General features: G+C 39.4%; 1 protein-coding gene across 7 annotated transcripts in view; it reads right to left on the bottom strand.

Moving 5' to 3' along the window:
* eogt (EGF domain-specific O-linked N-acetylglucosamine (GlcNAc) transferase) overlaps positions 1 to 12000 on the bottom strand; it is a 110736-nt gene extending 98736 nt beyond the window's left edge. For all 7 annotated transcript variants that reach the window (XR_009826194.1, XR_009826193.1, XR_009826192.1 and 4 more), the window contains exons 1-6: positions 11880 to 12000; positions 9394 to 9641; positions 4748 to 4848; positions 4553 to 4661; positions 2261 to 2355; positions 2080 to 2184 (exon numbers count right to left, since the gene is read on the bottom strand). Coding sequence is in view for 2 of the 7 variants with exons in the window: in XM_062047074.1 (XP_061903058.1) it covers positions 2080 to 2184; positions 2261 to 2355; positions 4553 to 4661; positions 4748 to 4848; positions 9394 to 9588 (605 nt within the window). In the remaining 5 variants the exon portion in view is untranslated. The remainder of the gene's footprint in view (positions 1 to 2079; positions 2185 to 2260; positions 2356 to 4552; positions 4662 to 4747; positions 4849 to 9393; positions 9642 to 11879) is intronic.
* Positions 12001 to 13695: the final 1695 nt, after the last annotated feature.

Genomic DNA, 13695 nt, shown 5'->3' on the forward strand with positions numbered 1-13695 from the left:
ATAAATCTTTCAATCATTCAATCAAACTTTCACATCTTTGACATGGCGAACAGCATTCGTGCAGAGTACAAATAATGCAACGGTGCAAAGTAATACAAAGTGCTCGCATGTACGTTATCAAAATAACCAGCCTACCGGTATATGAAAAGTCAGTCTTTAATCATTGTGTCATCGTCTTACTCCTGCGTACTAAAACCACCGAAATCCTCTTCGTCGGTGTCGGAGAAGAACAGGCCGTATATAAGCCGCACCGTTGTATAAGCCGCAGGGACCAGAACGAGGGGGAAAAGTAGCGGCTTATAGTCCGGAAATTACGGTAGGTAAAAAAAACAAAAAACATCAATAGCAGCAAACTTAGCAGGCATTTTATCTTTTAACATACTGTAGAGGTCATCACTACCAAAAAAGTAGTTCGTAGACGGTGGTGGAAATAATGATTTTATCACCTGATAGTTTTGTACATTTTTATGGTAGGTTTATTTTAACAAAAAGACATTATTATACAGTAGACAAAATAAAAGGTCATGTATCAATTAGTATACAATCGGGTTAAAAAAGTATTTAATCCCGTGCCAACCAGAAAGATGTCTGAACACCACACAATGTTCCATAGAATACAGCAAAGGATACAAAGGAGTGGCTTAAGAATCAGCACAATAGGATACAGACTATTAATATTACTAGGGTTTGATTTTATAAGGTGCAAATTATGACTAGTTATTGGATATAATAACAGTGTGCATCTAAATGAACGTCAACTGAACTGGAGCCTTTTTGATCATGTGGTGCTACGTATTTTAGTTCATCTGTGTGCTTTATTTTGTAGCGTCGCCATTGGACGAAAAATGCTTACACACATTTCAACCCAGCTGACGCAACTTTGTGTGTACAGCAACCTTTAAAGTGAGGCCCCTGGAGATCCAACTGCAAGAAACCTCGCTGCACAGCTGCAGGTGCTTGCCAACAAGGCTTTTATTCAGTAAAGCACTATAGGTATGGTCACACTGCAGTGTAGGATGTCCAATTAAGATGTTTTTTTTTGTCAAATCCAATTTTTTTATGTAATTGTTCACATTACAAAAAACTGTGATGTCTAATGTGAACGCAATCCGACCCATATGCAGGCATGACATACCATGTGCTGCAGGAAGTAAACATGGCTCCAATTCTAGTAGGTCTCAGTTGTGGCGCATTTGTGGCACTTTCAAGGATTTTGTGCAATCAAAGTCAACATTTTCTGAACCGAATTATTTGCGTGCAGAAGATTAAAAGAAAGAGGACAAGCTTTTTGGCTCTCTCAGTTTGTGGGGTATTTGATTAGACTGCTCCGAAAAGCGTGTGGGTGAGCTGTCGGAGACAGGAGTGGTGGACGTGAATTCCTAAAACATTACTTTTGCCTGTTTTCTGCTCATTTGTCAAATATATATTTTAAAACTATCTATTTTGGCGAAGATTTATGACACTTATCTCTATTTGATGAAATATTGGTCGGATGAACACGACTGGAGCGTTCAGATACCTATCCGATTCATAGCCACGTACAAAAAAGGCCTTCGTCTGAGTTTATAATTCGAAATTGCACTGCTCACATTGACATGAAAAAATCATTCAATCAATCAAACTTTACTTTTATAGCCCGAAATCACAAGTGTCTCAGAGGGCTGCACAAGCCACAACGACATCCTCGGCTCAGATCCCATGGGCAAAAAAAAAATCTGAATTGACCTGCAGTGTGAACAATGGCTAACTCACATTTATTTATTTATTTATTTATTTTGTTTAAGGATCCAATACTCAATAAAATACAAAGAAATGTATATTGTGTATTGAATGTTTTATTGGAGTCCATCTCTCGCTATTAAAATAATATCTTTGGGTAATTTTTATCACCCATTGTATGTTACGACTTAATTCCTGCCTGTTGCCATGTATACCAAATGTAATCAGTACAATCAGCCATTATAGCCAACGTCATGGCCGGAATGTGAGTAAGGCTAGGTTGGCACTTTATTGATCCTTAAGAATGTAATGTTTTTGTTTGAGAGCAGTGGTTGTGTAGTTGCACGTGTCCTGTCTCACCAAGACTGCAAAGGACTTTTGTGCTCTCCCGCTGCAGCAAGTGCTTGCTTGTTAAGTCTGCAATGTCCACCGATCTCACCTTTCTGAATGAAGTCCTCCTTGTACCTGCAGCATAAACACAAGTGAGCTGTGAAAAATGTCAAACAGTGGATTGTCCTATTTAGAGCTACGTCGCTTTAACCTTTCATGGCTTCTGCGTGGTTGCCGCAAGTCCAGGTAAAGATTAGTTGCCTTACAGAATCTAGTATGACTACTGCACCTCAAAGAGGAGTCCCCCTGGAAAAAATGTTAGAAGAACTGTTTAATGAGGGACACTTTTATACTTTGATTGTATTTTCTCATATTGTGATAGAACTACAGTGGTACTTCGTTTTTGGCCGTTACATAGGTCAGAAAAAAAACGATTACATTATTTCCATAATAAATATTGTGAATCCAATGAATTTGTTCCAGTCCCCTACAATCATTAACACATACCACATTTTTATAGAGAACAATTATAGACTAACATGAATGTGAGTGTGAATGGATGTCTGTCTATCTGTGTTGGCTCTGCCATGAGGTGATGGATGGATGGATGCAGAGAACAATATGTGAAAATGACAAATACAAATATAAATTAACATTCAACATTACTTTTATCTTTATTGAAAGGAACGTGTTTGTCAAAAATGGTGATGCGCAGAGAGAGAGAGAATGGGAGTGGAGAACCACGCGGGTGCCACATATGCACTTTGCTAAGAATTAAAAAATATGTTTTGTGTCATTTTTCATTATATCCAGGTCTGCCCTTTTATTTTATTACATCTATTTCCTGTTTTGTGTTGAAGAAATTCCCTTTATGCATGTCTGAATGCTGTGACATGCAGCTGTTTTTAATCAGGGTCCTTTAGTAGGGGGGTCCCGATTCGATATTATCGGTTCGTTATCAGCAAAAAGTAAAAAGTATTGTTTATATACAATTAGTCCAGTGGCGCATTCACTTGTGCAAAGCTGAACAGCCAGTTAACATCTAATTATCCTCCAAAGAGTACGTAAGGTTGGTCTTTTCTAGTACAGGTATTTTAGTGAAGTCGTTTAAGAAAGGTAAACATGGTAGGCTAAAGGCTACTAGGACCTAGCAGCTACACAACAGCTAAACACACGATAGCACGCAAGCGAGACATAAATAATAAATCTCTTTAATTCAACAATATTGCTATCTAAGACAGGACATTTGTCAATATAAAGAAATAATATAATTATTAGATATAATAATATAGTTCAATATTACTAACAGATACAAAGTCTCCAAGTCAGAAGCATATTAGAAAGTATCCACGAGCAATTGTTTTCCCTTCATTCAATCTACTTTGTCATGAGCCTAATTTAATCAATTATTGTGACTATTAGGTGTCCTAAAAAAACTAATTACCATTCAACTTCACTTTAAAGACAGCACAAGTCTGTCAAAGGGTTAGTGTTTTTCATGTCTACCATTGCTTTTAACATTACACACTACAAAATAAAACAATTATGTACTATGAATCATGCTGATATCGTATCGCATTAATATCAGTATTGGCCAAGGCTCCAACATTGGTGTCATATCAGAAGGGAAAAAAAGTCATATTAGGACACTTCGATTCTTTAGCATTTAAGTTTGTCACTTTACCATTCCCAGTGTAACCTGTATACTCCATGAACATTCCATTGCATCTCCTGTTGCCTTGTTTCCGTTTCCTGCTATTTATTTTTGTCCTTTTGTGTTTTGCTTGTGTATTTGCTCTTTGTGAGCGTAATTAAAGACACTTTTTCCTGTACGTCACCTCTGTCTCTGTTTCCTGGGGGTCGAGCCCTAAAAAAACATGACATGACTATAATGTCTATTTAAGTTAAAATTCAAGTACCAATGATTGTCACACACAAACTAGGTGTGGTGAAATTTGTCCTCTGCATTTGACCCATCCCCTTGTTCCACCCCCTGGGAGGTGAGGGGAGCAGTGGGCAGCAGCGGTGCCGCGCCTGGGAATCATTTTTGGTGATGTAACCCCCAATTCCAACCCTTGATGCTGAGTGCCAAGCAGGGAGGTAATGGGTCCCATTTTTATAGTCTTTGGTATGACTCGGCCGGGGTTTGAACTCACAACCTACCGATCTCAGGGCGGACACTCTAACCACTAGGCCACTGAGTAGGTTTGCAGCCGTACTCAATAAAATAAAAAAACATAGATACTGAGTCACCACTGGGCACTCGAGTCCGTGCAATGGTTGGTTATACAATAACCAAGATGGTAGACACATTTTTTAGTCGAAAACTAAATCATACAAAAAGTGGAGCATACAAAAAAACAGAGGTACCGCTGTACTTAATAATCCTGCCAAGGCTTTTTGTAGGCTGTGAACACTTGTTTAACACTGTTCCTGCTTCAACCTGCTGTTTTTCCTGTTGACTCACTAACCTCTAGGGAACTAAGAAAATGAGCAGACTTACAGGTTTGTTGGCCTTGCAAAGTGTTTTGAGCTCAGAGCGACGCTCCTTGACATAGCCAAAATCAGCCTGCTTCCAGAAAAGCTCCTGTGCTGCCTCTAGTGAATCGACCCTAACATGGCAGAAATATACATGCACCTCAGTAAAGTCACAACACAGTGTATTTTATCTGAGATGATGCATTTAAAGCAGCAGTACCATCCAGAGTCAGCCTTAGTACAGACAGGATAGCCAAAACGCTTTTTGGGATCACAGTTCTTTTCATAACCCCAACAGGAAGACACATCCAGCAGGGCATCCTGTAATAAAAACAAACATGAATTTACTAGTTTGGGTAGAGCGCTGTATGTCTAAGTACTCAAGGTACTATGCACTACAGGCTTTGTTCAGATAAAGTCGCGATCAAAAGTTTACATACACTTGTAAAGAACATAATGTCATGGCTGTCTTGAGTTTCCAATACTTTCTACAACTCTTATTTTTTTGTGATAGAGTGATTGGAGCACATACTTGTTGGTCACAAAAAAACATTCATGAAGTTTGGTTATTTTATGAATTTATTATGGATCTACTGAAAATGTGACCAAATCTGCTGGGTCAAAAGTATACAAGTTTCACTGCAATAAGGCGCTTTTGGTAGCCATCCACAATCTTTTGGCAAGCTTTTGGTAGAATTTTTGACCACTCCTTTTGACAAAATTGGTGCAGTTCAGCTAAATTTGTTGGTTTTCTGACGTGGACTTGTTTCTTCAGCATTGTCCACACGTTTAAGTCAGGACTTTGGGAAGGCCATTCTAAAACCTTAATTCTAGCCTGATTTAGCCATTCCTTTACCAGATTTTGACGTGTGTTTGGGGTCATTGTCCTGTTGGAACAACCAACTGCGCCCAAGACTGAACAGCTGATGATTTTAGGTTGTCCTGAAGAGGTAATCCTCCTTTTTCATTGTCCCATTTAAAGCACCAGTTCCATTGGCAGCAAAACAGGCCCAGAGCATAATACTACCACCACCAAGTATGGTGTTCCTGGGATTAAAGGCCTCATCTTTTCTCCTCCAAACATATTGCTGGGTATTGTGGCCAAACAGCTCAATTTTTGTTTCATCTGACATCACATGGACAAAGATAAGACCTTCTGGAGGAAAGTTATGTGGTCATATTATGTGGTCATCTGACCACATAACTTTTCCATAGTCCTGACTTAAACGTGTGGACAATGCTGAAAAAACAAGTCAATATCAGAAAACCAACAAATTTAGCTGAACTGCACCAATTTTGTCAAGAGGAGTGGTCAAAAATTCAACCAGAAGCTTGTGGATGGCTACCAAAAGCCCCGTATTACAGTTAAACTTGCCAAAGGACACCTAACCAAATATTAACATTGCTGTATGTATACTTTTGACCCAGCAGGTTTGGTCACATTTTCAGTAGACCCAAAATAAATTCATAAAAGTACCAAACTTCATGAATTTTTTTTGTGACCAACAAGTATGTGCTCCAATCACATTATTGGAAGCTTAAGACAGCCATGACATTACGTTCTTTACAAGTGTATGTAAACTTTTGATCGCGACTGTATGTTCACAAAAGCCACTCAGTCAAATGCATTATGAACAAAGAAAGTAGTGAGGTAAGTTTTGATTGACCAAACTGTGCATTTGGATTTGGACTACCGAATTACCTTTGACGTAAAAAACAAACATGATTTTCACTGATGCACACACAGAGATGTGCTTCAAGGAGACAGCAGTAATGTTGAATGCACCAAACTGTTAATTGTTGTTTTGTCATATATCCTATGCTTACATATTCAGTAGAAGTCCCGCCTTAAAACTAATTTATATACTCTAGATTTCAGATACACTCCGTTTTAGACCAGTTGATCCGCTATGTTCCTCTTCTCCTGCCTGGAAAGGATACTAAGGTGGCTCCGGATAATTTCTGGAGAGGTACCAGTCTGAATGAACTGCTAGCTGACCCAAGTCGTGACCAGGGGTGGACCACTCGTGCATGCAGAGCTATGGATGTCTCTGTATAGATGACCTAGCTGAGCCTGGAAGAAGATCCCCCTATGACCATCTGTTGGCTTCCTGATGGACTGGATTCCCACATGATCTAGCAATTTAACAATTCAATAGTTATACCCACTCGACATTCATTGCAGATGGTCAACCTGGGAGGAAGGTCTTTACATCTGCGGTCCCTTCTCAAGGATTTTTTATTTTTCCCCATAAAAGGTCTTTTGAGTTTTTCCTTGTGTGTTTAGATCAGGGGATATTGTTGGGAGTTTGGGAAGCACTTGTGATTCAAGGGCTATATAAATATATTTGTATTTATTCTTTATTTGTACTCCTTCCTCTTCGAATTTCCCATGGTGAGGGCCAACATGCTGTTTAGCAGTCTTCCATATATGTTTGCTTTCAAAGCCTGTCACTACCGGATTAAATGTACAGCAGTAACACAACTTGGAAAAACTGCCCGGAATGCTTTTCCAGAGACGTTTCAGGGATGTTGAGTCATTCTTTGCTGCAGATGGGTTAATTGCATTCAATTTTTAAATCTGATTAATAATGTTGATACATTAATCCACATTAATGTGTTAACCTGACAAACCTGTTTGGATGAAATCAGGGTTGTTTCGATCAGGGTTTTTTGCTGACAAGTCTGATACTGATCATGCACAATAAGTGAGATCGGTCGATATCAATACTGATCATATGTATTAGCTGTAATTTTTTCCATTAATTTATAGTGCATGCTATTGACAGTTTTAACAATACTAACACAATATTTAAACTAGTTCCTTAGTCTCTTTTCTTATTTAAAGTCATTGGTACATGGTAAGTAAACATAAGTAACAACTACTATCTATTACTAATTTAAATAATTGGGTTTTTGCCCTCAAAGTTCTCCTGTGTCCAGGGAATTATTCCCTGAATGTGTAAACATTAATAAAAACAACAAAATTATTTAGGGAAAATCAGAATATCGACCTAATCACACTAGTATCGGCACCACCAATTTATGGATCCACCCTCTCCTTATGTGTATGCCTGGGCGCTCCATAGCAACAGTTGTTGTAATATTATCCTCTAGCTGGACCCCTGCTAATCTACTTGTTAATTTCCTTTTTAATAGTTGCTTATTTTCTGCTGGAACATTGTTCCATCTACACTTCTTAAACTTCACTAAGCACTTATTTATTGGTTTTGTTTCAAGCTAGCTTAGCGGTTAGCATAGCTATTAGCACGCTTGGCCCTGGCTTGTTCTCAGTCAGTGTGTAACATGTTTTGTACTCCAGTGATAATACTACATAAAGATACTAAGAAATTCTGTATATTTGCGGTAATAGAGGTGTTTATTATAATATAAGGGGAGTGGCTCCACATTGTCTATGACAGTGGTTCTTAGACTTTTTGACCTCAGGGGCCCAACTTTTCCACTACACAAGGTCTCGGTGCCCACTCAAATATTAACACTGAATTAGTAATCTGACTCTTGATTTTAATCATATTCAGTAATTATATCTAACTTACTTACAGTTCACAACCTTGTCAAATGATATGAAACCATGTTTTATTCACAAAGAGTATTATTTATTTAACACATAAACCTTAGACCTAGATCTGGCTGATTATAAAAATAAGTACTAACCAAACATACTGCATAAGAAGGGACTCAAACAACTGACGAAAAATTAATGTACAGCACATACAATTATGTTGTGCTAAAATAAATAAATATAATTAATTATGAATATGTTTCTAACAAAACTGCCAACAAAATTAAAGTGCAAATAAAAATACAGCTTCACCACTTTTTGCGCTGGAGAAACTTCTTTATGACCACCTCCAGACTTCTTCGATTTGTTAGAGACAGAGTCAGGTATAAAGAGAGTATGGTCAACCAGTTTTCAGACGATCTCCTAAATGATTGGTCAAAAGGCAATAAAAATGGAATAAATGGAACACTGTTGGCGGTTTTTGGATGGAGAGGTTGTTGGAGTTGGAGCGAGAGCACGAGCGAGAGCGACAAAAGGACAGTTGCTGGAAAGCAAGCTGCTGCACTATTAGAAATAAAAACTCTATTGTAACCCTGATCCGGGCTCTCATGGCGATGCTTGGTGGTCTGGAGGACCCACGGGAGGGCAACCTCCACAATTGGGTTTTATGGGCAGAATAAAGGACCTCCCATTGGCTCTGCTGTAAGCAAATCTTTTTTATGTTTATTTACAAGTTAGAATGCTTTTAAAAAATCCATCTGTGGCCATGTCTTTCATGATTGTGAATGATAGGCAAACATCCAAAAAAGTGCAGTTCCCCTTTAAAAGGCATAAATCGGCAATGACGATCACACACTTTTTCGCGAAAATTGGTGACCCATATATCGAATCTTTTTCTTCCTACTTCAATTTGGACCTGTTGAATTGTGTGAAGTTTGGATGTTCTCCCCGTGACTCCGTGGGTTCCCTCCGGGTACTCCAGCTTCCTCCCACCTCCAAAAACATGCACCTGGGGATAGGTTGATTGGCAACACTAAATTGGCCCTAGTGTGTGAATGTTGTCTGTCTATCTGTGTTGGCCCTGCGATGAGGTGGCGACTTGTCCAGGGTGTACCGTGCCTACTGCCCCAAATGCAGCTGAGATGGGCTCCGGCAACCCCCGAGACCCCGAAGGGGACAAGCGGTAGAAAATTGATGGATGGATGGATGGATTCATTGTGCAAATCGATGCACGCCAATGTAACTTTGTCAAGCACGTTAGAAATAAACTAAACCATTACCATTACACACAAGAATTTGTATTATAAATAATGATTTGTAGGCTAGAAAAGCACACATCTTACTTTAAAAGGGCAGAGCGGGTCCAGTCTGCATTGCTTGGCGACCTTCTTGTTGTTGTGGAGGTAGTACGGTATGTGCTCTAGTGGCAGAGAAATGCTGCTGTAGTTGAGCTGTGGTACTGATGGCTTGTGGTTGCTCTTCTCACTGGTGACCACAGCAGTAGAAAAGAAGATGTCCAACACGACCAAGAGCAGCATAGTCAGGATTACACCAAAGTGTGTGTGTGTGACGTGCCGCTCTTCACCGAACCCTGACGGAGAGAAGGGAGCAAGACGCAGATGTTGACTTGCACAATGTAAACTAACCCTAACATCACATTATAAAAACATGTGGTCAAGTGCGTGGGAACTAAATTCCGAGCGGATGATGAGTCCCATATAAGGAAACAGCCTGTTGCAGGAAGTGTGGTTCGGGTGAGCTTGTTTATAAAAACACAATAGAAGCAAATAAAATGTGTTGCAACCAACATCAACATGTACTGTAGACTGTACTTAATATTAGAGGTGTCCGATACTATCGGACTGCCGATATTATCGGCCGATAAATGCTTTAAAATGTAATACCGGAAATTATCGGTATCGGTTTCAAAAAGTAAAATATATGACTTTTTAAAACGCCGCTGTTCGGAGTGGTACACGGACGTAGGGAGAAGTACAGAGCGCCAATAAACCTTAAAGGCACTGTCTTTGTGTGCCGGCCCAATCACATAATATCTACGGCTTTTCACACACACAAGTGCATGCAAGGCATACTTGGTCAACAGCCATTTAGGTCACACTGAGGGTGACCGTATAAACAACTTTAATACTGTTACAAATATGCGCCACACTGTGAACCCACACCAAACAAGAATGACAAAGACATTTCGGGAGAACATCCGCACCGTAACACAACATAAACACAACAGAACAAATACCCAGAACCCCTTGCAGCACTAACTCTTCCGGGACGCTACAATATACCCCCCCCCCCCCACCTCAACCCCGCCCACCTCAACCTCTACATGCTCTCTCAGGGAGAGCATGTCCTAAATTCCAAGTTGCTGTTTTGAGGCATGTTAAAAAAAATAATGCACTTTGTGACTTCAATAATAAATATGGCAGTGCCATGTTGGCATTTTTTTCCATAACTTTAATTGATTTATTTTGGAAAACCTTGTTACATTGTTTAATGCATCCAGCGGGGCATCACAACAAAATTAGGCATAATAATGTGTTAATTCCACGACTGCATACATCGGTATCGGTTGATATCAGAATCGGTAATTAAGAGTTGGACAATATCGGAATATCGGATATCGGCAAAAAAGCCATTATCGGACATCTCTAATTAAAAGCGTTAAGTGCTATTATTTGTGTTAGTGTGGAACGGATTAATTTGATTTGCAGCTTATGGGAAAAATCGGTTTTGGTATGTTTCGTTTTTCAACTGATTCTTGGGAACAGTTTAAAAACGATAAGCAAGTTGCTACTGTACATGATTACAAACTACACTGACTGATCGATTCAGAATGATATCATTGATTCCACAGTAGTGAGTACTATACTGTATATAATACTTGTATAATGTAAATTTTTAGTTTATTTTTACAAATATCACACTTGTTTTTCGGCTTTCATCAAATATATTATTATATTTATATAATATATTTAAATATTTTTGTATATTTTGTATTGTTTATCAATTCAGGAAATAAGTTCCGGAACACAGGAGAGCCAATATAATTTCAATTATTCAGCCAACATAGTTGTTATTGCTTTTGTTGACCTATTTTGCACTATTGACTTCATTTTGCTAAACCAATTGTGTGTAAGAAAATGGAGTAATATTGCCCCCCCCCCCCAAGGGACAAGCGGTAGGAAATGGATGGATGGATGATAGTGTTACCTTGCCTTATATGGTTAAATATTGTGAAACTGTTCACAAATAAGTGTGTTGAATACCATATTATTGCACGTCAGTAAAAACAACATTTTAAGGTTACTTTGCAAAGGCACAAAAAAATAGATTAAACGACACACCGAAATGTGTTTGTGAGACGGCAGAACATTAATACAACGTAAGGACGATGACATAGACGCATCATTACGATCATATATTAATATTTAGTATAATATGAAGTGTCCTAACATCCTCGTCGTACTTTTTACTACGAACAACTTTGAGCTAACATTCGCTCATATCGTTACCTACTTAAATGAAATCTCCAGATTTAGGGAATTATAATTGCTTACCTACTGTTCTCTGGATACGACTAATAACTACTTTGACCATGTTGCATGTGTGTTTTTTTTTTTATGTTTAGCGGCTAAATGGGAGCATTAACAGTCAATCACTAAACAAAAGCTTACACGACGCTAATTCGATGCAACGCTGGGCTATTACGAAGATGCACCATAGTAAAAACAACACACGCAGCACAACAAGCGTGGCGAACTAAGCTCCCAAACAACAGTCATAGTTTGCATGGAGATATTTGTACATTTACCTCAATGCCCAACTTCAAATCTTCATACAAGCGGCGCGCTGCTGGCGGCGCCGGTGGACGCCATAACACCGGAAACCGTCATGTAGTTGGTCTTATGGCCACAGGGGGCGCCAGATTCCACTATCTCCTCTGTAAAAGACCTGCTTTTAAAATGTTACATTCAGAGCGGGGGTGTTCAAAGGTACAGGCCGTGGGCCGGATCAGGCCCGCCAACCGTTTTTTTCCCGGCCTGTGTGATGAGTTTGCCAAGTATAAAAAATAACTTGTTTTATTTTATGTTAACTGCTGTTCTAAATGTGTCCACTGGATGTCACAACAGCAATTCTGCTTGGCAAGCAAACGGTTTATACTCTTCTTCTTCTTACCAAAAAATTGTCACACACACTAGGTGTGGCGAAATTATTCTCTGCATTTGACCCATCACCCTTGATCACCCCCTGGGAGGTGAGGGGAGCAGTGGGCAGCAGTGGTGGCCGCACCCGGGAATTTTTTTTTGGTGATTTAACCTCCAATTCCAACCCTTGATGCTGAGTGCCGTAAAAAATGGCTGCGCTGTCGGCGGTCTCGTCTTGTTTCCCTGTAACGTATGTCTGCTCTTAGTGGGACTGTGCCGAAAATATACTTTTCAGTTCTTATGTGTCTTGTGCATGTTAAGAATTGACAATAAATCATCTTGAATCTTGAAAGGAGGTAATGGGTCCCATTTTTATAGTCTTTGGTATGACTCTGCCGGGGTTTTGAACTCACAACCTACCGATCTCAGGGCGGACACTCTAACCACCCACATGAAACTTAAAACCTGCCTTTTGACGTCTTCTGCTCCGAACACATCGTTATTTGGCACCCTCCTTGCCCCAAACCAAATACAGATGTGTTCGAAGCAGAAGACATAAAAAGGCAGTGGCCTTGTGGTTAGAGTGTCCGCCCTGAGATCGGTAGGTCGTGAGTCATACCAAAGACTATATAAAAACGGGACCCATTACCTCCCGGCTTGGCACTTAGCATCAAAGGTTGGAATTGGGGGTTAAATCACCAAATATTATTCCCGGGCGCGGCCACCGCTGCTGCTCACTGCTCCTCTCACCTGCCAGGGGGGTGAGGGTGATGGGTCAAATGCAGAGGATAACCTCACCACACCTTGTGTGTGACAATCATTGGTACTTTAACTTTTTTTAACTTTAAAATGTCTCTGTCAAACACAAGAAACGCGAACTTAACCCTTTTGAATAGTTTCTTACGGTATGTTGAGTTAGCACTGGATTGATACGTGGACATGACAAAGGAGGTGTTTGATACCTGGAAGAGTTTACATGTTTTTTGTTCAATACCAGGAAGACTGTGACTTAAAAGTTTATTCCTGGCTTTGTAGATACACTGAGACAAAGTCTAAGCTTGTTGTGTTTTTGAAACTGCACCAATTTCCTCAGAATTTTCAACAAACTTGAAGTGTTTTGTCCAGAGGATTATTTGTGATTTGTACGTTTTCATACTGTGCTTTTCCCCCAGGGATCAATAAAGTACTTTCTATTCTATTGTCCTATTTTTGGCCAAAGTAAAACAAAGAAAACAACCTGGAGATGTCTTTATTTTTAAGTTATCATGCCATGATTTTACCATTATGGCCCACTTGGTAACAGATTTTCCTCCATGCTAAAACGAGTTTGACACCCCTGATTTAGTGTTTCTTGTGTTTGACTCTATTACATTTTGCAGGTGTATCCACAAAAAAATAATTCTAAACCCATTTTACTACAGTATTTGGAAAATTGTGTTGCTTTATGGGAAAATAAATATTTCCACTTATTTCACACAATCA

Source organism: Entelurus aequoreus, linkage group LG01, assembly GCF_033978785.1.
Source record: "Entelurus aequoreus isolate RoL-2023_Sb linkage group LG01, RoL_Eaeq_v1.1, whole genome shotgun sequence".
NCBI classification, from domain to species: Eukaryota; Metazoa; Chordata; class Actinopteri; order Syngnathiformes; family Syngnathidae; genus Entelurus; species Entelurus aequoreus.